The sequence below is a fragment of the Rhinopithecus roxellana genome, chromosome 6 (genome assembly GCF_007565055.1).
Source record: "Rhinopithecus roxellana isolate Shanxi Qingling chromosome 6, ASM756505v1, whole genome shotgun sequence".
In the NCBI taxonomy this organism is placed as follows: domain Eukaryota; kingdom Metazoa; phylum Chordata; class Mammalia; order Primates; family Cercopithecidae; genus Rhinopithecus; species Rhinopithecus roxellana.
The window spans coordinates 55,250,018-55,275,226 of record NC_044554.1 but is presented as its reverse complement, the minus strand read 5'-3'; the positions used below and the strand labels follow the sequence as shown (position 1 = coordinate 55,275,226).

Sequence of the window (25,209 nt, the reverse complement as noted above, 5' to 3'; positions counted from 1 at the left end):
CACTTCATGGATAAATGAAACTCCATGGAAGGTCATGGACGACTTGGACAGCGAGTGTTCCCTGCCCAAATGAGGCATGGCTGATGGAAATGGCACAAGGATGGAAGTCAGGACAGCCGATTCCTGATCTGCTCTGCACTCGTTCACTGTGTGACCTACAGTCACATCTCTACGGCCTCTATTTCTCAACTGAGCAACAGGGACAACAGTGATTACTCCACCCTCCCTATGGAAGATCAGCCAGTCCAGCAGAGAACATGTAGACAGACTTGCTGTAAGGCACAAGGTCCTAGGCATGTGACATCATTAAGATTTTTTAGTATACTGTGTTTCTCTTTTCAGCTTGTTTATAATAAAGAAAAAGAAACAGCAACCCCGAATTCCCAATGTTATTTAATAAATTATAATAATTTATATAAAATAATATAGTATTCAGACAATACAAATGTTGCTGTAGATTAATACTGATTCTCATAGAATGATTTTATGATATACTGTTTGGTGGAGAAAAATAAGACTTAAAACCAATAGGTCCAAAATGATTTTGTTTTTATACAAAAACTAAATATGTAAATACTCATTTATATTCATATTCATGTTTTTATTGGGAGTCTGGAAATACACACCAATGTATCCATGTGAGTTATCTATGGGTCAGGGAATTGTTTTATACATATGCATGTAGTTTATCTATTTGATATAATTTTTGAGATTAAAGAAGATTCATCGTTGAGAATAGGAAGACCAGACCAGACCACAAACTTCAGTTTTTCTTTCAGGTAGTGAGAAGAGAGGTCTCCAATGTGCAGATTACCCCACAGCTCACAGCCGAGCTGCCTTCCTGCTCAGGCCTCTGTGGGTGAAACTAGCCGCCCTCCCCACCTCTTAGTTCCATCACCAACACAGGATCTTTCCTTTTATTCCCTCTCGCCACTCCCCAGAATTTAGCCACCATCTAAACCAGAGGCGGTGAATTCAGATGACAGAAAGACCAGGTAAGTACCATGAATGAGTGAAGCAGCTTGGCTGTGGGGAAATGTGGCCACCAGAAATGACAATGCCATCCTGGGGGCCGATACCTTTCAGCTCTTGAAGTTGTTGTGTCTCCCAGTCTTTCAAGAGAAGATGGAAATCTGGAGTTTTATGAAAATCCTTTGAATGTTGAAAAGTTAACCTATAATTTTTAAATGCCCTACAACCGTATGGAACGTAGTTCGAAGACTGTGGACTTGGTGTCAGCCCAGGACTCAACCTCTCAACTGCAGCTGCTTTATCGGATGGTCTTGAGTAAGTTTCCTACTCTTTTGGAACTCCGGTTTCCTTAACTGTAAAAGGCGGTATATGTATCCCCACGAAGGGGGTGATTTTGGAGGAATTAAATAAGATCATAGATAGTTCATGAAAACTGGCCTGGTGCAGTGGCTCAAGCCTATAATCCCAACACTTCAGCAGGCTGAGGTGGGAAGATCACTTGAACCCAGGAGTTCAAGATAATTCATGAGAACTTCCTGGTACATGGTAGGCACTCAGTAAGTGTCTCCTTTTCCAGGCCAGCAAGTTAATGGTATAACTAGTGCAATAACCCATACACCTCTATCTTCTGAGTCCCACTTGTCTCTTCCCCTCACTGTATCCAGGTGTTCCCTTGCCTCTATGGCACTCATTGTCAGAGATATCAAGTATGACTTAACTTGGAACCTGAGCACAGGACTAGGGTTTTAGACACTGCTTTCTCTTCCCATGAACAAGCCACACTACTCCCTAGAGATCTCACTTTTCCTCTCCAGAACAAAAGTGACAACCAGTGTGCAGAGATAATAGATCTGTATTCCCTAAAGCTAAATCACAGCAGGCCCATCTGTGAAGCCCCAGATGCCCATGAGTCTGGGATCAGCCTCTCATTTGATACTCATTTTAAAATGCAGGTTTTATGGTATGATTATTCGGGTATGGTGAGGCCAGCAGGTTTTTATGATACGATTATTTGGGGATGGTGAGGCCATTGAAAAGACAGCTTGTTACTCATAGTTCCCAAGAGGAGAGGGGATGTCACGCAAGGCCACATGGGGAAGCACCAGGGTGGGTCAAGAAGCAGGAGGAATGAAGGGAAAATGCAAGCAAGGGCTTTTATTGTGGTTTACGCACGAAAAAAACAGGCCAGACAGGGTACACAGGTTTTGGATTGGTTAGAGTAATTTCAGTAGGCTGCGGGGTTAGAGACTGTCTCTAGTTGTCTGGTACCTGGCCCTAGGGTACCTAGGGCACGAGGAGAGTGGCCCAGAGTATGAGAGGCCACAGAGGAGGTGGCTGGGCTATGGGCTCCAGGTCGGTTTGTATATGAAAGGCATGCTCCTAAGCTAGGAATGGGCTAGCCCTGGCAGGGGCGGTCCCTCCAGGGTCAGCAAGGCCCTAGATGTCAAAGCATTAGAAATTCAGAAAATGCAAAGGCATGATTAATACAGAACATTCTCAGATCAGTGAGCATTTGCCCTCTCCACACACCACTGAAAAGGTATCAGCATACTGGGGGGTGGGGGGCTTCAGAAACAGGCTCCCCATAAAGGAAAGAGTAGGGCATGATAATCAAAGCCTCTGAAGGGAAAGGCCCCCTTGTGTGACAACAGAAAGTCAAGGTGCTCTGGGGAGGACAAGATAGAGCAGATTAATGTACCCTCGAGGCCAGGGCAGGGTAGGGCATGCTGCTAAGGAAAAAAAAACACAAAAGAAACAAAAAAATCGCACATTTTGTTTTGTTTTTCCAAGTAAGCACAGTCCCTGGCCTTAGTTTCTAACATCCCAAGTCAGTCTGAGGCGAAACAAAGCCCCCACTCTCTGAGTGAAGAAAGCTACATTTGGATCCAGACATTGTAATGGAATGAAAATTACTCCGCTTGAGTGCATTGACCTTTATCAACCATTTCATCAGAATTTCTGGAGCATGAATCTGTTAGACATCCTCTGCAACTGTTCGTAGGAAGAAGGATCATTCCTTTCTGGCTCAAGTCCAGAGGATCTTTCTCAAGCAACCAGAGATGGGGAAAGCAAAATCAAATCCACAGACAGTTGAAACCTAGTTAGGGAATAGTTAGAGGAGACAACAAAAATAACAGTCAGGCTGCAGAAGTCTCTAGAGGATGCTGTTTTTCTTCCCGTGGCTGCCTGAAACAAACAATTACATTCGCAGTGCTCCTCCAACTAAGGCTTGGATTCAGTTCTATATAACATACCGATTGCTGGTTTGAGGCTCTTCCTTCAGGCCAAGTAGATATCCAGGAAAGAATGGTTCGTTCGGCACACATACACAAACCCATGCTCATTAAAAAACAATGCTTTTCAAAATAGTACCAAGATTGTAAAGACTGGGCAACATCTTACTATTTAAGAAAAAATATTTATTTGCAAGAAATGGAAATACAAAAGCATAACAATTTCAATTTATTTTCTTCCCCAAACTAAGTACAAGTGTCCTACAAAGCTTTTTTTTTGGTATTTACTTAGCTATAATAAAGAATAAAAAGTCATTTAAAAAACGCAATAGGACAGATAACAGACTCACAACGTATTTAGATTTAAACACTGCTGGTCTACGTAACCTGTTACAAAAGAGAGCAAAATCTAACTGTCAGCACAGACATTAAAGCTCACCGTTGATTACAGCCCAGGGTCTGCTCAGCATTGTTTAAAAAGGGTCACTCACAGTTTTGTCAGAGTGCCGGTGTTCTCCATGAACTCAGAAAGTGTTTTATCTGAAAAGGTGATTTTCTAAGTAGTGTAAGCCATGGGTACATGGTGCAAAAAGTTCATGTTCTCACTCAGCTGGTGAGCAAAGGATGGGAACAGAGAACAGAGCTAAAACCCCTGGTTTTCCTTTCCCCAGATGTAAAGCCTGCTAGCTAGAACTCACAGAAGATTGGAACAAAAAGGTAGGAGATGGACACCTGGGGGACCGCTCCAGCATGAAGGGAAGCAATGAGCATTGCACAGCAGGGCCATTGCAGGGGACAGGTGCTATAATTCCTGCCCAGAGAACTTGAAAGCTTACAGTGTGATAACAGGAAGGAATTGGCTCAGCTAGTCCAGAAATTGTTGCATTTCCCATATTACTTAGTTCTTTATTCATCCTGTGGTAGAGAGTCACCCTTGTTTTCTGTATCTATAAAACTGAAAGACTTAAAACTTACTTAGCACAGCTCCCAACACCTTAGAAATGCTCAAGAAATATTATTTCCCTTCCTTCTAGAAACCAAGACTAAATAAAACATTCCTGAATTTTATGTTGTCCAAAGTAACAAAACAAAACAACACCGAGTTTTTTCCTGTGCTAAGTACCGACCCTTTGACCACAAAGGCATGGAACATTAATCTTCAAATGGGCCAGGTTCCTTTGCCCTGAGAAATGTTCCGCTGTGAGGATTTATAATACCTTTAATCCTGGCTGGTTGTTTTTCTGATGTGATTGCACTCCTGCAAACTGGGATTTTCCTAATGGATGTAACCCTATTTCTTTTCTCCTGATGTGCAAATCTGATAGTGGCTCACTTTTAGGAAACCACTTTTCAGCCTTTGGAAAAAATTCTTTCCCCCACACCCACCTCAATCTAGTAATGAAAGAATATATACAAAATCTCCCAGCAATGAGGGATTCCTCAGTCATCTTGGATTTACATATAAGGCACATTTAAGGCACAAATGAGCATGTAAGGGAGGAATGTGCGTGTGCGTGTGTATGTGTGTCAGAGAGAGAAGGAGGGAGAGAGAAGCATAGGCATTTGGGTCTTTTGAATAACTACTATTAATGTTTCCTCAGTCCCTTCTATTCCCCGATATTCCCCAGGGCCTCAGGCAATACTCTTCCTTATGAAACTGAAAAGTCTTAGGAGTAACTGAATGAATGAATGAATGAATGAAACATCTAAGACTTGTCTCCGGATCCTTCACAGCCCCCACGTCACCACCACTTACTCCCTCCTGTAACTGCCCTCCCAGTGGGGCCTATCCTAGCATGTGTCTACGGACAGCCTCAGTTGAAGGTGGCCAAACAAAATGACTCTCAAGAGGGCACTACCTGCCCACGGCTTCATAGGTCCCGTCAGACCAGCAAGCAGAAGTGCTGGTGTCTTTAACCCAGGTTTCTTAAAGACTGGCTTTAACAGAACCAACTGTAGTGACTTGGGGCAGATGAAGGGGAGGATGAAGGTCTTCTCGCACATCTCTGCCCTCTCTGTGTTGGCAAGGTCAGCATGAATGGGCCATGATTCAACTGGGGGTGGGATGTCTCCATTTCTGGACTGTGCTCAGATTCACACCTTGTATGACATGTGTGCAGAGGAGCTGGCCTGGAAAGGCCTCTGATTCTGCCTCTATGCTTTTGCTGGGTCTGAGGACATGGGAGGGAGGAGTCATAAAATGCTGGAAAACAATTTTAATAAAACACCTATGAAAAAATGCTGGACATTGACTCACTGCCAGAATAAAGAAGAGCCAATTCAACATCCCAACTTTATGGGCACGTAAGATTCACAAGCTGAACCGAGAGATTTAGAAAGAAAAAAAAAAACCATGGTAATTATAGGGGGTTTGTGAATAAGTTGAACTAAAAGCTGCTTTCACAATCTACAAATCAGATCTCCAAATCAAAATCATTTATATTAACCAAAAGGTTATCTAATTTTGCCCATATTGGTGTCAAATCTCATCCCCACTCCCTGCCAAAAAAGAGCAACCTAGTTCAGCTGTCGGATTTTTATATAACACTCTCTTTATGTGAGCTAGACTCCAGAGTCCTCACACTTCACAGAAATTCTTTCTTAAAACTGGCACTGCAGCCTTTCATTTACAATATCCCTTTTTAAGTGCAAAGTCGAGAGCTGTGAAAAGAACCACACTGGGGGGTCTGGGTTACGTAGGTCTTATCCAGTGAAAAATTAGTTCTCTGAATCTTTGCAAAGATTAGATTTCACTGGTGCAATCTAAGAAAGGGAAATAGGAAACCTGTTTACATGATGAAAAATATAATTAAGCGATTTACTCTTTATGGCTTATGGTCGCTCTGACAGACTCGTATTTCTCAAAACTTACATTCAGGAGCCAATGTCTGCCACTATTTGAAATCTTTAGAGCTAATCATAAGTTAATGACTAGTCTAAGAGGCCACTTGATGGGGAAAACAAATCCACTGATATTCTGGTCTTAATTCCTGAATAGAAAATGTGCACACATCCATTAATTATTTGGAACCAATCTGGTGCTATACAACTCTTCTGTGCCCTCTTGACCCCATTTTGTCCTCCTAAAGGGACAATTGTTAGTTCCTTTAACTCACTCAAGCAAGGAGTGGAGGGCAGAGGTTTATCTAAAAGAGCAGTGATGTTGGTTCTTGGAGCCCCCTTAAAAGGGCCATCTGAGCTCTCTGGCTAATGTCTCATGTTTCTACATAGATTCCGTTTTGGAAGGACAGTTTCCCAGAGAAAGAGTCCTGCTGTTTGGAGGTCTAGAGAGAGTGATGTCAAGCAAGGGTAGATAAGGGAGAAAATAAAATCCTCAAAGCACTAAGGACAGGGGCTAGAAGTTTCCTTTACCTTCTCCCTCCTCATTCAGAAGAGCATGTTTTCTACTCTACACCTGGGAGCCTTGAAAACCCACTCTGGTTCAGTTGCAGCAGGTACATGAGCTGGCTCATTCTCTCACTTCTGCTCTTAAATTTGAAACCTTTCCTTCCTCATTGCTCAAATGCTACTTAAGTAAATCTTATCTTTTTGCCTTCTTTGGGCCCTATAGGCTGCCTATGCCTGATAATGACCTGACAGTTTAAAAGAGAGGGATGGGTCAGTGGAGGCCCATGGCTACCAGACACCAGCCAGGCCCAACAGGATCTGGGCTGCAGACAGTGGAGCAGAGAGAAGCAGAAGCAGAACCTGCTAGCAACCCTCCTCCTGCACAGCCCAGACAGTCTCCACCCTGGCTAATGTGAGGGACAACAAGAACCCTCCAGACAACAGGGCTGCCAGGACTACAGGGGCCCAATCCAGCTTCCACTCACAGTGAGAAGATGAACTTGGCCGCGTTCCAGGCTGGAACCCTCTCCAGCATAGCAGAGAGAGGAGAATCACTCACAGGGAGCCCCAAATGGGCCTAGACAGACGAGGCAGGGACCCGTTTATGAGGTATGATGACAAATGTTAATAACATCAAATCCTGTACCTGATATGGAATGGAAGCCAGGGTGTGGGCTTAATCCCTCTAAGGACAGGCTCCAATAACAATGCAGATGACGTGTGTGTGGTGGAGCGGGGAGAGAGAGAGAAGGGGAGAGAGAGAGCGAGCGAGAGAGAGAGAGACAGAGAGAAGCCAAAACCAAAGGCATTTCAGCTGCTCCTAAAAATAAAATACAAACTCTATGCATATTTCTTACACAAAATCTTTCCTAAGCTGGGAAAAAAACACTTGAGGGTCTTCTACATTATACAATAAAAAGGCAATTTCCATTTCTTATTTGTATGAAAGAGGAAAGATTTTTTTAAACTACAAAAGTTACTTTTAATCATAAAAAAAAAAACAACTAAAAGTAGGTTGGGGGTTACGTTGTATCTCTTTGGGCGAGCTGCAAAGTAGCCAAACCTATCAAAGGTAAGAATGTGGATACACAAATGTCACCTACCCCACCGTGCTTTGTTGAGGCAGGGGACGAGGAGGACAAAGTGGAAGTGTGGAGGGAGGAGGGGGCCAGGCAGGTGTGGAAAGACAAGCCAGCAAGGCTGTCTGAAAAGTCTGTTGACAGGAACGGGGCTTCCCTTCTCTGCCACGAATACAGGATAGAAAAAGCTTGTGGCCAGGGAGCCCCGGGCCTGAGCGAGGCATTGTGCCATCTCTTGCTCTGAGCTCATCCTAGAGGCAGATATACACATGCTTAAGGGAACTTCTTTTTCAATGGTTATTATTCCAGTTAAAAGAAAAAAAAAAAAAAAGGAAAGGAAACAAAACATCTGGAAAGACAGGGGATCCCAGAGCCTCAGGTTCCCTCCTCACTCTGAAGGCTAGCAGAAAACTTGGCTAGCTTGAAAGGAGGCACTGATCTCTTCAGTGTGGTTGCTAGCAGGAAGCCTCGGCAAGCTAATAAATACTATTTACAAGTGGGGAGGAGAAGCCGGGGAGGCAGAGCTATGGATGTGTGGGGAACCAGGTTGTGGGAGGTCCTAAAAGCGACAAGACGGGGCAGGTTTGCTTGGAGTAGAAAAGCCTGATCCCCTCAGGCATTGCACTTGCGGCCTGAGAATATGAACGGGAGCCCTCGTCTGCCAGTGCTGGTGCAGGAGACGATCCAGCGAGGGCCCCCAGAGGGCAGAGTGGGTGGAGGGCTGCCATCGGATGCGTTCACATGGGAGACCCCAGTGCGAGCAAAGGAGGACAGGGGTCAGTGCTTTGCCAAATACCAACAGGCATCATGGCATTTTTGTGGCCCGAGTCTGGGGTCTTGACTGAACAAGAGCCAACTCGTCTCCAAAGCGGGGGCGGATCACACCTCACAGGTGCACATTAGGCAGTATCTTTTTGGCACTATTGGTGAAAACAAGCCTGCTTGTCCCACCTCCAGCCCCTAAAATAATTTCCTATGGCAGTAAGAGAAAGGAAGGGAGGGATGCAGGCTTCCTTCTGCACAGGAGGGGCATGGACCAGGGGGAGATGCTCTCTCACTGCAGGGGAAGTCCCAGGCTGGCCTCCCATCTGAAGCCACTAATGCTTGCCCATGTCTTCATGAAGATCCGGTGGCAAAGAGGAAAAGCTGATGACAAAGGTGGTTTGGGGATGTAAAAGTAGAGTTAAGGGAAAGGACGGGGTGCAGGCAGCCTCTTTAGAAAGTGGTGTTCACTCTTCTGTCGAGTTCTACAACTTTTAGTGTTTCATTCCCCTCCAGTTTGGCGCTGACCCTGTGAAGACATTAAAAGGAAAAAGAAGTATTAGTCACCTACCAGCTGTTAGCTACAATTCTCATGCTTTGTAGTGTGATGCAATCATTCAGGGGTTGTAACTTGGTGAGACGGCCTGGGCATGTTTCTTGTCCTCTTCTCTCCTAGTAGCAATTCTCTGTTTCCAAAGTCCCCTGCTACCAGCCTCTCCACTGGTCCACATTCTTACCTTTATCCCCACCCAAGGCATCCCAGCCCTACTAAGGATAAATACGGTGGCTTGATAATCACCTGTTATGAGATGCATTAAATTATTCTATTTACTTAGGATGTTTAGCCCTATGCTAAACTCAGGGAAGGAGAAAATAAAATAAGAGCTGATCCTTGGCCTAGAAGAGTTAATAATCCAGATAAAGATTTTTAACAACGAGCTAATTTGAAATAATAATAAATCCATAACAGAAAATCAATACATTATTAAACTGTATAACAACATGGAAAATCTGTAGGCATTCAGAGGAGGGCGAGGAGGCTCTGTTATCTAGGAGACATCACAGAACAAATGGGATTTGAAGGGGGCCTTCAACAGCTTAGCTAAGAGGAGAGAAACTGTGTCCAGAGCCAAGTAAGAAGGCAATTGGGTCTTCTAGAGATCCCAGCGGTGGCTACATTGGGAAGTTTCTCTATGATGGGAATAATAATGATGCCTTACCACCTGGGATAGCTAAAAGGATTTGTATGATACTGTTAGCCCTCATCTAAAAATCTAAAATCTAAAATTCTCCAAAATCTAGACATTTTTGAGCATTGACATGATGCTCAAAGGAAATGCTCACTGAAGCATTTTGGATTTTTGGATTAGGGATGCTTAACTGTTAAGTATAATGCAAATATTCCAAAATCTGAAATCTACAACACTTCTGGTCCCAGGCATTTCAGATAAGGGATACTCAACCTGCCTCACATCTGTAAAGTGCTTAAAATAGTAAGTGCTAGTAAATGTTAAATATGTATGTATAATGTACACACATAAAAGTACTTAATTATAAACCATCCCCTGCAGAATTAGGGAATGAAAGCTGAAGAATCTGAAACAAAATCTTTCACATTTACATTGGAATGGCCTCATTTCTGAGAAGCACAGGAGCAGAGTTCAGCTAAATCACCAACCATGCCACACGTAACCAGGAGCGTGCGTGCAAGCCCAGGGACCTCCCCTACCACAGTAACAATACCTTGTCGTCGCATAAGCCTTTATGTTTACAAAGGGATTTTTCCCAGAAACTACCTAAGAGAAACAACTCATGTAGAATTGGAGTCAAATAGAGGTTGTTTTCAATATGGAAATGCATGCCCAGCGCCTCTGAAATGGTACCTCAACATACATTTATAAGTATAAAACTATAATAGCTATAGCTTTAACACATGTATATTTACATATAAATCATAAACATATATTGACATATAGCTCAATATATATCTACTCCCTAGTTGAAGCCACGGAACATGTCTTAAAGTTGGATTTGCACACTAAACACATTGTGGTTACCTGGGCTGTGCATTCACTCGTGTGGCTTGGCAGGGAGGATGGAGACAGTGGGGGAAGGGATTCAAGCCCTTCCCCCACTTCTTGATGCCATCACGCCAGCTACCCACTGATGCAGCAGACATAGGGGAGCTCATGCTGGGTTTTTTCCCCATCTCTACTCAGGGCAGCTGTTGGCCAGCAACAGACTCTCTGCAGTCCCAGGTCCGGGAAATAGGTCCTGAGAGAGCTGAGGGACTGAACCAGGCCTATGGAGAGTCTCGATCTCACATTCCAGGTTGGTGACTCATAACCCACCATCAGTGTACTAGAGGAGTTGGCTCTGTGTCTCTGTGACTCACAGGTGCTGCTGCAGCTCCAAGAGCACTGACTTCTCCAGGCTGGTCTCATTCGAGATAATGAAATGGGGAAGATCCACATCCGGCCTGGACTCCAGCGTTGACACCCTGAGCAGGGAGGAACCTCTATCCCAGCCCCCCAGCTCCCCAGCCGAGCCTGGGCTGGACGGCTCTTCTGGGGGAGAATGTTCCTCATAGATCAGCAGGTTCCTGGATCTCACTGAGGACACAGCAGAATAACAAGGTGTTAGCAAAAGACCACAGGGGTCCAACACATCTCCTCACACCAGGTACTCAGGGCTGGAGGCAGATGACAACATGTGTGTTCTTGTTGCTCAGAACTATGGGTGCCAACAGGATTTGGCTTTCTCTAAAGACTTTAGAGCTTCAGAGTTTGTGCATTGAAAAATTATACCAATTATACAGTACTGGAAGAACAATAGAAAAGCAAATAAACACAAGGCAAACTACCACCCCCACTGCTTTGAAAATATAAAACTCCCCTCCTTACCAGCCACAACCATCTAGGGAACATGATTTGTGGAGAATGGGAATGGAATACTTGCAGATGTCCAGACCCAGCTAAAAGCAGCAGCATCCCCAGTGAGTAGGTCTGGCAGGGGGATGAGGTACAGGGCATTTCATTTAGAAAGTGAAGAGGAGACACAAAGCCAAAGCCATACATCAAAGGACAGACAATCCCCTTTGTTTTATAGGACAGTCACACAGCTAGATGGCTCTGTAGCAATTTTCCACGACATAGAAAGTATGCTTCCAATTAAATTTAGAGAGATAGTTCCTTAGGGGGAAAAATTCCCAACAGGTCACTGAAATTATTTCATTGGAATGCTAGCACTTCTGTCATACCTGTCAGAGATACACCTGCCTGGTGAAGGCCACAGACGTTTCAAAATGGCAAAATTTTCCCTATCCCAAATGTAATACAGTAGTCCTCCCTTATCCATGGGGTATACGTTTCAAGAACCCCCAGTGGATGGTTGAAACCGAAGATAGAACTGAACCCTATGTATATGGTATAAGGTATATATTACAGGAAAAGCCATATCGGGTTCATATATGGGCATATAGCATATAGGGTTTATATGCCTTTTCCTATACGTATGTACCTATGATAAAGTTTGATTTAGAAATTAGGCCCAGTAAGCAATTAACAATTATAATAACAAAATAGAACAATTCTAACCATATCTTCCAGTAAAAGTTACATGAATGTGGCCTCTCTCTCTCAAAATTTCTTATTATGGTGTAGTCAGCTATTTTCACATAACTGCAGGTATTTTCATTGACTGCAGGTAATGTTTCTTATTGTAGTGTATTCAGCTATTTTAAGGGAACCACAGGTATTTTTATTGGCTGCAGGTAGCGTTTCTTATTATAGTGTATTCAGCTATTTTAAGGGAACCGCAGGTATGTTCATTGGCTACAGGTAACTGAAACCTTAGAATGCAAAACCTCCTACTATACCACCTAACCCCATGCTTCTTCCTATAGGTGTATGTGTGAATTTGTGTGTGTATTCCTTACTCACCATCCCTTTATTTCTATATGAGAACACCATATGCTTCTTATCTGACACCTGAGTCCCCAAATTCTCTAGATCTTGGGCATAAGCTTTTGTAAGGCAGGCTGATTATTTTTGTTTGTTTGAGATGGAGTCTTGCTCTGTCGCCCAGGCTGGAGTGCAGTGGTGCGATCTCGGCTCACTGCAACCTCCGTCTCTCGCGTTCAAGTGATTCTCCTGTCTCAACCTCCCAAGCAGCTGGGACTATAGGTGCGTGTGCCACCAAGCCCAGTTAATTTTTGTATTTTTAGTAGAGACAGGGTTTCAGCATATTGGCCAGGCTGGTCCTGAACTCCTGACCTTGCTGATTCTCTCTTTTTTTTTTTTTTAGATGGAATCTCGCTCTGTCATCCAGGCTGGAGTGCAGTGGTGCGATCTTGGCTCACTGCAAGCTCTACCTCCCAGGTTCACACCATTCTCCTGCCTCAGCCTCCTCAGTAGCTGGGACTACAGGCACCCGCCACCATGCCCGGCTAATTTTTTGTATTTTTTAGTAGAGACAGGGTTTCACCATGTTAGTTAGGATGGTCTTGATCTCCTGACCTCATGATCTTCCCACCTCAGCCTCCCAAAGTGCTGGGATTACAGGCGTGAGCCACCGCGCCTGGCCCTGACCTTGCTGATTCTTTAACTTCACTTTACAAGCCCTTACTATATACATTCCATTACATTACTCATACAATCCCACTCAGTGGAGGCAGAAACACAGCAGTTCTCTTAAAACGTCACAGAAAGCGACAGACTCTGTCCCTCATCTACTTCCCTCTCCCTTATCAGAACTCAAAAATTAGATGTCAGAATGGATCAGGGAGCACAGTCTAGAACCGTAGTTTGCAAACTATGCTCTGTCCAGCCCTAGAAAATTCCCAGTGATGCCTCAGTCCAGCGGATGAGGGGCCCCAGGGGAACCCCCACTTGCTTCTTCTAAGGGAGAAGCTCCACTTTTACCACTTTTTAAACATTGAACTTTCACAGAAGATTCCTTTTGGAAGGCTGAGAAACCCAGCTCTAGGGAAATAAAACAAGACCCTGCCCAAGTTGCCACGTGCTGTCTTACCCACGGAGGCAGTGTAGGGCTCCTGCAGGGAATGCTGGCTGGGCAGAGCCATCTTGGTGGCAGAAGGATAGGGCCCGTAGCCTTGAAAGAAGCTGCCGAATGCAACAGCAAAGCACAGCACCACAACCTGTGGGGAGAGAGAGAACATGAGGGGCTGCGGACTCCAGGCTCTGGACAGCATAGCTTTACACCCTGGGAGAGCCAGGGACACAGACTCTCCCCTTTAGGCCGGTGGACGGCACCCACGGGTAACATCACCGGAATGCCTCGCCGAGGAACAGCCTCGGAGTGGAGTTCCTCTGTGTGGTTTCTCCTACTGCACAGCACTTGGCCTTGGTAAGCAGAGGGAGAGGGGAGACAGGGGCCAGGCCAGGGGCAGTCACTGCACTACCCTGCTGGGAAGCTCACCATGAGGCAGGTGCCAGTCTGCGTGCCGGCTAACTTGCAGGTTCGAGAAACCTTGCCCATCACCAAAGTCTGAAGCTTCTGGAGTTGCTGAAGGAGAGTCCTGCCAATGATAACAACAGCCGTGAGGGGAGTCTGACAGAGAAGAGATGCTTTTTGATCTCCCCGTGTGACCCAGGAAGGTCGCCGTGCCTTCATGCCTGCATTTCAACAGAGCCCCAAGGGACAGTTTCCTCTGGAAGAAGACACGAACACCAGTGCCTTCTAGCACTGTTGTCACAGAGCTCACTGGGGCTCAGAATCAGCCTTCACACTTGAAGGTCCTGTCCTTGCACTGCCCTGAGTTAGAGGTAACCACCTCCACATTACCCCTGACAGGTTGTGGCTTGTTTCTCAGTGATTGAGAACAAAGGAAAAGGAACACTTTGGATGGTGGCTGAAGTCTGAATGGTTGTGTCTCTCCTAAATCCCTATGCTGAAACCCAGTCCCCTATGTGATGGTATTAGGACACAGCACCTTTGGGAGATGATTAAGTTATAAATGGAGGCCTCATTGATGGGATTTGTGCCCTTATAAGGAGCTGAAAAGACTAGAGTGCTTCCCTTCCACTATGAGAGGACACAGCAAGAAGCTGCCTCCTGTGAACCAGAAAGCAGGCCCTCGCCCAACACTGAATCTCCCAACACTTTTATCTTGGACTTCCCAGCCTCCAGAACTGTAAGAGATCAATTTCTGTTGTTTATAAGTGACCTCGTTTATGATATTTTGTTATAGCAACCTGAACAGACTAAGAAAATGTTGACTAAAAGAAGAACTCATTTAACCAAGAGATGAGAAGCATTGACAAAAACATAAAGAGGGGACAAAGGCAAAGAGAAGGAAAAATAAAAAATGACCAGCAGCGAAGAACAGAAGGAGTGGCCAGGGGTGGGGGGGCTGTAATTGAAAATGCCAACTCAAGAGTAAGAGGCATTCAGAGGCAGGTTGGAAGAGAGAGAGAAAGGAGAGGAAAAACAAGAACAGCTCTGTTTAGGGCAAAGAGGCAAACAGCCACCTGCAGCTCAAGCCTATGGTTCTTAAAGGCTCGCAGTCCCTTCAGAGTCAGAAACGAAGCCAACATGTGAAAGAACAGAGATGCCTGCTCAACTGGACCCTCATGCCCAGAGCCAGGGGTCCTTAAAACCATCCTTCGAAACAGACTCTAGCCTTTCTCCAGGAAAAAGACAAGAGAACAAGAGCCGGGGTGGGGCGGGGGGAGGAGACATTTTATCCCTAAAATTGGACAACTGTGCCTCTCCTTAAAAGGCAAAGTTTGAGGGATAAGAACAGTCTTATATACTCTGCTCTGTGTGACATCAGCACACAGAAGGAGCAGATGGTAAAATTCTTTGCAAATTCTGAACACTGCAAGGCGTAGAAAAGGATCTGACAACACACCCTCTTGAGTTACAGCACCCGGGATGAGTTCCGTGTGAGTGGTGTCAAGAGTTGAAGCTCCTCCTTACCCTCATCCCCCACCCCCAAACCCACTGCATATGGCAAAGTGGAAAGATTTGATGAGCAGATGCTCTCTCTTGGGTCTCAAGGATTTTCAGAAAATGCGTGCTGTGATGTAACAATGTTAGACAGCCACATAAGTTCATTGGAAAACATCATCAAATCATTTATTCACAGAACACTGTGGGCTTTCGCAGATAACTTGCTTCTCATCACAGTCTACCCCCGAATAGCATTCAGATGCTAGAAGGACAAGCAGATTTTTCCTGGGCTTGCATCTTCACCCCCAGCTAGTACCAATGAAACAAGTTCTCCCAATTTAAGCAAATTAAAGACAGGTTGGCCACAAGAATGGTTTTGCTTTCAGCAGTTCAAATGGCTAGGAGTGGTGGGTGAATTGGAGCAACCCTCAGCACACGGAGTAGAAGCTTTCTGGACTCAAAACACCTTTGCGGGCCAGATGCTGTGGCTCACGCCTGTAATCCCAGCACTTTGGGAGGCCGAAGTGGCCAGACCATGAGGTCAGGAGTTCGAGACCAGCTTGGCCAACATAGTGAAACCCCCATCTCTACTAAAAATACAAAAAATTAGCTGGGCATGGTGGCGGGCGTCTGTAATCCCAGTTACTCAGAAGGCTGAGGCAGGAGAATCACTTGAACTCAGCAGGCAGAGGCTGTAGTGAGCTGGGATTGCACCATGGCACTCCAGCCCAGGCAACAGTGCGAGACTCCATCTCCAAAAAAAAAAAACAAAAAACAAAAAACAAAAACAAAACTCCTATGCGGTTCCATCTACATGACATTTTTCCCAGGTATAGTGATTTTAATTTAAGCAACAAAAAGATCATTCATTCTATGAGTTAATATCACTAAATTAAGTTCTATTTAATGTGAAGATCTTTTTTTGTACTTAATCGTACATATTTGTTCGTTTCTGGTTATATAGAAGTATGATTGAATGTAGTTTAGACCTGGTTTATATTTAAATGTATTCAGGCACAATTTTTGTCTCTCTTTTTTGTTTTGGAGATAAAGTCTTGCTCTGTCACACAGGCTGGAGTGCAGTGGTGCGATCACAGCTCACTGCAGCCTCAACCTCCTGGGCTCTAGCAATCCTCCTGCCTCAGCCTCCTGAGTCGCTGCGAGGGAATACAGGCATGAGTCATCATGCCCAGCTAAGTTTTTTTATTTTTTATTTTTTGTAGAGACAGGTCTCTCACTTTGTTGCCCAGCTCGTCTGGAACTTCTTAGCTCAAAAGATCCTCTCACCTCTGCCTCCCAAAGTGCTGGAATTACAGGCATGAGCCACTTGTGTCCAGCACCATTTTCTTTAAAAGCATTTTGTATGTTTACTTAATGCTGAGAAATACTCAACAGCATAATTACTTTAAATTCTACTTAAAGAAAGTTTGCAACGAAATGGTTCTATGATGCAGTGCCTTTCTTTCTTCATGAAGCGTTTTCTCTGTTCTCCCAGGACTTCCCCAGAAAATTCCCTTTCTACCCAATAGCACAGCTGCCTTTTCCTTCTGCACAGCCACTTCCTGAGTGTGCATTCATTCTCATAGTGAGATTTCACTGGTCAGAGCATATATTTGACTGTCTACTACCTGTAATGCCAGCCCCAAAGCCCTTGCTGGGTGCTCCCTGCTGATATTTCTTCAAGTCCTTGGGCAAATTTACAGGTAAGCCCACAGATAAGACCACACGGCACAAACCCTTTCCCCTTATTGCTGACCACTCTCCATCGTAGGAGTGGGTCTCTCCTTCCTGCTAAGCTATGAAAAGCGGTCTTCTGTTCCCCTGGCCTGCTCAAGAGCTCCTTCTTTAAGTGATGGCTGCCACTTTTCCTGGCACCTGTTTTCCACTGGGCACTCCTGCTGCCTGTAAGCTGGTGGCCTCAAGGTGCTGAAGTTTAGTTATGCTCTGGGCATGAATGGGTAACGTTTCTCCATCCAGGCTTCAGTCAGTACATTTCCAGATGGTACCAAAGCATGTTACTTTTGCTCTAAAGTCTTAAGCTGTTCTGAAAGGGGAATGACCACTCCATTTTTCACCAGCAATCCCTGTTGACCTGCAGCCAGCCCATACTTCCTCCCTACCCATCCCCTACCCTTTGCCTGGTCCTTAGAGCATGAATAGCTTTAAAAAAAATCCACACGATACTTGGAATCAGTCCTGCCTTCCAATTTCTGGTTGAGATCTCTGGGCCTGGTACCCCTTCCCCTAGGAAGAATAGTCTCCCAGAAGGCTCCCCAGTGCCTCCTGAAAACAGACTTGCGGCAGGCCAGATATATCCAAAGCCCCCGAAAGAATATCTTAGGCTCAAATTGGAATCCCCCTTTTCCCAGTTACAGGTGTAAAGTGCTACAAGTTGGGAAGAAGGACCCTTTAAGAAGGGCTGGAGACAGCAGGGAGGGCTGGTGTTTCCTGACTGCACAGCACTTTGGTTGGCATTCATGGGCATTCGCAGACACATCCTTTCCCAACTCCAGATGATTATATTCTGAATCCACTGCAAATGAAAATGGTTGTTTAATAGTCCCTGATTTCTAACAGTTTATAATCTAACTCTTTAAGATGAGCAAACATGTAGTTTAAAATACACATTTTTAGTTCAAAATGTTGGTGGAAAGCGCGACAGTGACTAATAATGTACTGTTTGCCATTGCTTCTCCTACTGGTGCTGGAGAAAGTAAACGGAACTGATGGTGGAAATGACAACACGCGCAAGGCCCCGTCAATCAGCAACACTGAGGCATTTCCTGCAGTCATCCCCAAAATCAAAAGACTTCGATGATCCAATCAAGTTCGGGAAATTCATACACATCCATACAACAGAAACACTCCTTTTCATCATAAAAAAAAAAAAAAAAGAACAATGACAGAGTACTGAGTGCCTACTACTTGAGTTCCAGGAACTACATACACTAAAATATTAAGCAATCATCTCAAAGTCATGTAACTAATAAGTAGAGGACCTAAGATGTAAACCAAAACCTATCTGACCCCATAACTTGTGTACATTCCAACGTGGTACAGCATGGTACCCTAATCAATAACCTACTCAAATTAATAATAAAACATATCTTAGTTAAGTAGATTTTTCTTAACTCCAGTGACATTATATTGACACCAGCCCAACTGGGAGATATGTCCACCATTAAATATGAAAATATTACTATTAAAAGAGACTAAGCCTTAGATGGAAGAGCCACAATAAAACCCATTCCAATGGCAAGAAGATGCATACTAACAAAATTTCAGTAACAATGACACAAAACCCATCAAGGCAAATGACTATTGTGTGGTATTTTCTCTGGGTACACCAAAGATAAAATGCAGATAATAGATAAAAGAATCAAGGGTACTCCTTGCCTAGTTAAAGTGTCAGGAAGACAAGCCTGGGCTTTATTTAGAAAAATGGAAAATATAAAACCCGTCCCTCTGTCAAACACCAAAAAAGCTGATGACATGGCTTTAGAATTGCTAAGCTGATGCATATATATCAAAACAGGAGGATTGGCTCTAAAGCAAAGACACCTGAGTTTCAATCAGAGGACGACTGCTATGTGCCTTTAATCAAGTTAAGTTCTAAGCTTAGGCAGCTACTCAGATGAATTCCCTTGACCACATCAGCTAATGGAATCATGAGAGTATGCCCCCTCCCAGGGTAACTCCGGGTTTGCTGAAGCAAATACATCTTTGAAGGGTGCTTGCTGTCTCTTTTCACTGATGACAGATGAGGCCAGCCCTTTTTATGGGAAAGCCTGTGACCTCATAACTAATATGCTGGTTTGAGATGATGTGGCACTTTCTCTGATGTCACTGAAATAGATGTCATTGCCTGTGGCAATGGGAACTTGGATGACAACCCCCACCCTACTTACGTGAAGGACTGGGTGGAGAAAACGCAGCCAGCAGATGAAATGGAAAAGTTATTTTTAAACTACAGCTATAAAAAGTCAACCGCAGGACAGATCCAATGGTGCCTACAAAGCTCAGTATAAACTTCCTCTTTATTATTGTATTTTAAATCATCAGTGATCATGCCTAATTATGGCCTTAATGAATTCTTGGGCTTCCGGGAACAAAATCTTAATTTAGAGAAAGGAATACTCTTAGCATATGTTTATCTGGGCCAACAGATTTTTCACAACTTGTTAAATTGGAGTGTCCAACACTTGATTGAAAATGTGGATTTTGTCCTGTGGTGAGATGTAAAAATAAACTCAGTGGCTATCCTCATGCAGTTCCTTGCAAAAGAGCAGTCGAAAGCAGCTGCCAGCCTTGCCCAAAATAAACCATCACCCTATATCTTGGGAGGCATCAAAGGAAATTGGGCAAAACATTCAGAAGCATCCAAGAGTGGAAGACACAATCTTACAATAACTGGGAAATGCATCAACAGTCTCATGTTTTCTTTGTTTTTGGTTTAATTTTGCTTTTTGTGTGTGTTTCCTTATTTACAAAAGAAAGAATGAGAACAGTCATACAGGTACTGAATGTTGGACTTTGAACATTCAGGAACTTAATTTCCCACTGGAGTCAGAAACCAGGACCAGGAAAAAAAAAAAACAAAAAGTGGTGGTTCCCAATTATTTGCTGTGTTGGGAGCTTCAACTCAGGCCCTCTCTGTAGACATACTTTCATCAAATCTTCTAACACATCTTAGAAATGGAACTCTCTGAGAAGTGGTGTGTGCAGGTGCACATATGTGTGTGTAAACTATTCCCTGGGTAAATCACCTGCCTTCTAAGATGCAGGAACTTTTTCACAGCCTTATGGAAGCACCTAGAGCAGTAACTTCCCAATTCCAAATCATGAACCATTCATGGGTTTGTGAAATCAATTGGGTTGTGACTGGTATATGTTTTTAATGAAATGGAATCAAATAGAATACACAATATCAGAGGGCACTGTATGCCGTAAAGAACTATCGATTTGTGCAACATTCATATGAGTGAGGTGTATGATGCATACACACATGTTCATGTGGTATGTCTGGTGTGCCTTTGACACTGCATAAACTAAAATAATTGTACCATCCAAAAAGCTTGAGTGTCACTTATCTAGAGCACACAATAACAAACGAACAAACACACAAACACAGAACTTGGCCAGGCGCGGTGGCTCATGCCTGCAATCCCAGCACTTTGGGAGGCTGAGATGAACGGATCACTTGAGGTCAGGAGTTCGAGACCAGCCTGGCCAACATGGCAAAATCCCGTCTCTACTAAAATACAAAAATTAGCCAGGCGGGGTGGTTCTGAGGAACAAGAATCGCTTGAACCCGGAAGGCGGAGGTTGCAGTGAGCTGAGATGACGCCACTGCACTCCAGCCTGAGTGACAGAGGGAGACTCCACCTCAAAAAAAAACAAAACTCAAGTGACGATCAGGTGGCCTAATGATGGAAGAGGTGAGCATCCATGTCCTTCTGAGGCAAAATCCCCCCTGAATCCCTTCCCACCCCGCCTGAGTCACATGTAGAGTTAGTGCCTGGGAGGTTCTGAGGTGAGGAGGGGGTGTCCAACAGCTGAAACCTCTACCTCAAAGTCCTGGGATGGACGGCAGGGAGGTGGCTGGATACAATGTTAATGATTACAAGTTCCACACATTTCATAAGGATATTTAAGGAAAATCATGAACAATCTCAAAGACTTTTAAATACTAAAGTGTGTCATACACAAAAGACAACCATATCAGCTCAAACTCCTAAACCTTGAGTAAACACCTATGTTTACGGCCTTTTACTTAAGTTTTGAAGGTTGTTCATGGGGCTCTGGCCTAAAAGAAAAAAAAGGGGATATAAATTTTCTCCTTTTTCTTCCTGTGTTAATTGCTACATTACAAGAGGCTTCTTGATTTTGCAGGAAGCAGAGGGCATTTCTGAAATGCTAAATTACCTACCGACCCAGGAACAAACACTGGCCAAGGAACAAAACCTGAGGCTGTGGAATTTCGAACTTTACACTAAATTACACTAAAACGCCTTTCTCATCTCTCCGGGGAACATCGTTTAGTGCCTAATAATCCTTTGAAGTTTGAAATATTTCCACGTGAAAAGAAAGTTCATACTCTTCACACAATCAGAAGTTAGAGATAATGGAGAAACGAAAAGTGAATTAAAACCAAGGTAAAAGTGTACAGTAGAATAACTTGGGTCATTTATCAGTCCTCAAATAGCTTCTCTGTGTGCAGCTGGGGGTGGGTTCAGCCAGTTATTGTCAGTCTAAGAGAGAAGAGATGAACTCACGCACAGAAAACCATAATAGTGTGTAGGGAACAAATACACAAAATTAGTGCAAACAGACACAGCTGTGTGGGCTAAACAAACAGACCAGGAGAGCCAGAAACCAGTCAAAGCCCAGTAAACTTGGCTGGAAAGATCTTTAACAGGAACCATATAGAGATTTTCAAGAACAAGAAAAGTAGAGTTAGAGAGAAAGACTATAGCTAAGAGGAAGATCAAAGAGAAAGATTAAAGAATTCTTACTTCTGATAACAATAGAGATAAATGTCAGGCAAGCATGTCTGTTACTTCTGTGAGGTCCGAGGAAAGTGTACAAATGAAGTCCCCATGCCACACATCTTAAGGTTTCTCTTTGCCTTACTCCAAGCCAAACAACCCAACGCCTGCTCCTTCCGGCTCCCTCTATGGCCAGGTTTGAACTAGAATTCTTGGACTTCCCAGGGCTGCTTGCCAAAATGTGGTAGTATAAGCAGAATTACCCCAGGCCTCAGCCTGCTCCACTCCATTGGAGAGAGACAGTCTCTTGAGTCTTCTTGTGTTCCTATACATTCTGCTGGGGATGCCAAGATGGAAAGGCTCTCACTGCTCTTTTATGATGGGCCACCTCTCAAGGTTGTTATGAAGCTGGTAACCTGGACAGATGAGGTAATGTCTCTCTCTGGGCAAGAAGCAGGCTTATTGCTTGCTTGCTATAAAAGCAGTGGATTCTCCAAGCTCAGGCTTCCTTAGCTGTGACACAGTCCCCACTGAGAGCACAGCATCCACCCAGATCTGTCCTGGCACCTGGGGGCAAGGAGAACTGATACATATATGCTTATGCTCACACTGCCTGCTGAGCAATAGAGTCCTTTGTCTCTGACCCAGGAATCTCATGTCTTCTACAAATAAGGCTAAATTGAATCCCAGAGCTGACATATTGTGAAGGATGTCATGCACACACCAGTCCTGGTTCAAACTCCATATGCAGCCCTCACAAAGAGCTGTCTCTGTCTACCCCATTGGCTTCATTGGTGCCCGCTGGTCACCAGGTTTGCCCTTCAGAGAACAGATTTGGGGCAGAAGTCCACATACGCCCTGGAAATGAGCTAAGACCTTTGGACAGGGAATTCCAAGATCCTAGGTAGTAGGGCAAGTTCTAGAGGGCTAGGGTGAGAGCTCCAGATGGACGCATCCCTTTGGTCCTGCCAACTACGCATCCCCTGGAGGGGGACATGGCTAAAGGACAGCCAGCACAGGGCCCTCTGGAACACTGAGTCCAAGTCAAGGGCCCTTGTGTCCAGGTCTAAAGTTGGCTCTTGCTGGGGCAAGATCCTTGAAGGAGCAAGAGGCACAGCAGCAAGAGAAACCAAAGTAAGGGTCAGTTCAAAAGTTAAGTGACCAAGTTCTCACCCCCTTCTAGCTCTAAATGTTTAGATTACTTTAACCCCACCAGGCCTCAGTTTCTCCTTCTGTAAAATACAGTGATTAGCAGTTCAATACAATGATGTCTAAGGTGTATCTCAAGTCTAAGCTCCTACGATTCTACAAATCCATGCTCAAGGAGAGAGGCTGCAGCTCACAGCCCTGAAGAAGCCTGAGAACAAAATAAGTAAGAAATGGAGCAAACTGAGCCACAAACGCCTACAACTGATGGGCTGGCCAGTGTATGTGCATCACTCGTGCAGAAGAAAACTGCACCAGTAGGAAAAAATGACAAGATTTCTCAGGGATGAGACCAGGGTGGGGCCATCCAGAGAGCTTGCAGCTTAGAGAGGTGCATTCACTTAGAAAAGCCAGAAGGATTCTCTAGCAGCCACACACGGGCACTGCCCAGACACTGGCAAGTGAAAATGTATTTCTTGATGGAGCACAGGAAGGAGGGCCCCCTGGGAAACCATCTCACTCCCATCTTACACATTTCCTGATAGCATGCAATTAGCCGATCACCTCAGCAAAGGAAGTGTGAAGGTGCTTTCACACCGCTTCAGCTCTGTTCCGAGAGGCTCCCAGAGAAAAACTGAAGAAAGATGAAGAAGACTTCCTCATCTCTCCCAGCCCTGTCCTCTTCCAGTTTCCATGGCTCAGATAAAAGGTCTTTTCACCTAGAAATAAGTAATAGGCTAGGTGGCTGCTGCTGAGTCCAATACAAAAAAAAAGAAAAAGAAAAACTAACTCAGGATTGACTCATAATCCGAGCACAAATTTTCATCTGGGTAGATGGGAAAGTCCCCTGTGGGGTATTGTATAGGAGTGGAAAAAAAGTAAAGAGGTATCATTTTCTTCCATTTGGTCAGTGATGAAACAGCCACTCCCCTTCCCCGCCATGCCATGCCATGCCACATGAAACAATGGCCCCCAAGGCCTCTCCACCCCCCATTTCTGGTGACCCAGGATCCTGTTCACTTATCAAAGTTGTTCTACTTCCGTCCAGGTGCCTCTGAAGGATGATAATATGAGAAGCACCAACAGGAACACACACACAGGTATGCATTCCCCAGCCCAGCCCTGCACACAGCTCAAACACCGGTCACCTGCATGGGGCGATGTGAGTAAAGGGGTCCCGACGTCTTCCCTTGCCCAGCGCCCCAATCACCAGTTCCCCATGGCTGGCTCTACGGCAAGGCATTGCCAATGCTTACATCAGTCATTTTGGTTAGCGTGGTGTTTTCTGAGTACCACAGAGGCCCTTGGCAGAAAACAAAGAGAAAGGGGGAAGAGCAGTCAGAGGAACTCTAGGTCCATTCTCCCTGTTTGAGTGAGGCAGCCCTGCTTTTATTTACTTCCCTCTCAAGCCAAAATACATTAAAAGCTACTGATTTTGTTTGTCTGTTTGTTTTGAGATGGAGTTTTGCTCTTGTTGCCCAGGCTAGAGTGCAATGGCACAATCTCGGCTCACCGCAACCTCCGCCTCCCAGGTTCAAGTGATTCTCCTGCCTCAGCCTCCTGAGTAGCTGGGATTACAGGCACATGCCACTATGCCCAGCTAATTTTGTATCTTTAGTAGATACAGGGTTTCTCCATGTTGATCAGGCTGGTCTCGAACTCCCAACCTCAGGTGATCCACCAGCCACAGCCTCCCAAAATGCTGGGATTACAGGTGTGAGCCACCACGCCCAGCCTTAAAAGCTACTGGTCTTATATATTATGACCTTAGGAGGTCCCTGCTACAATTATCTGTGGGAAGATCACAGATGAATCCATTGCCAGCCATTACTACCATAAAAGTTTTGTCCACAAGGAGACGTGAGTCTTGAAGAGGTAGAAGACATGGGAGAAGAAGCCAAACGGAGCCACTGCGCTCCTAGAGTCAAGGGAAGGCACAGAGTACAGGGAAGGAGGCCAAGGGGAAGAGGAACATCAACACACTTGTCCTGCTTTGTAAGTAAAATAAGCCAGACAAAGACAAATACTGTATGGTATCACTTACACCTAAAAAAAAAAAAATTAAGTCAAACTCACAGAAACAAGAGAATAGAAAGGTGGTCACCAGGGGCTAGGAGTGGGAGAACTGGTCAAAGAGTACAAACGTTCAGTTATAAGGTAAATACATTCTGAGGATCTACTGTACAGCATGGTGACTAGAATTAAAAATGCCATATCATATACTTGAAATGTGCTAAGAGAGTAGCTCTTAAGCATTTGCACCAA

At 44.6% G+C, this 25,209-nt stretch overlaps 1 protein-coding gene across 1 annotated transcript in view; it reads right to left on the bottom strand.

Annotated features, from left to right (window-relative positions):
• Nucleotides 1-3,371: 3,371 nt before the first annotated feature.
• Nucleotides 3,372-25,209, bottom strand: part of CREB3L2 (cAMP responsive element binding protein 3 like 2) — a 127,807-nt gene continuing 105,969 nt past the window's right edge. The window contains exons 9-12 of the mRNA XM_010356317.2: nucleotides 13,835-13,934; nucleotides 13,427-13,553; nucleotides 10,791-11,007; nucleotides 3,372-8,924 (exon numbers count right to left, since the gene is read on the bottom strand). Of these exons, the coding sequence (XP_010354619.1) occupies nucleotides 8,849-8,924; nucleotides 10,791-11,007; nucleotides 13,427-13,553; nucleotides 13,835-13,934 (520 nt within the window). The 3' untranslated portion in view covers nucleotides 3,372-8,848. The remainder of the gene's footprint in view (nucleotides 8,925-10,790; nucleotides 11,008-13,426; nucleotides 13,554-13,834; nucleotides 13,935-25,209) is intronic.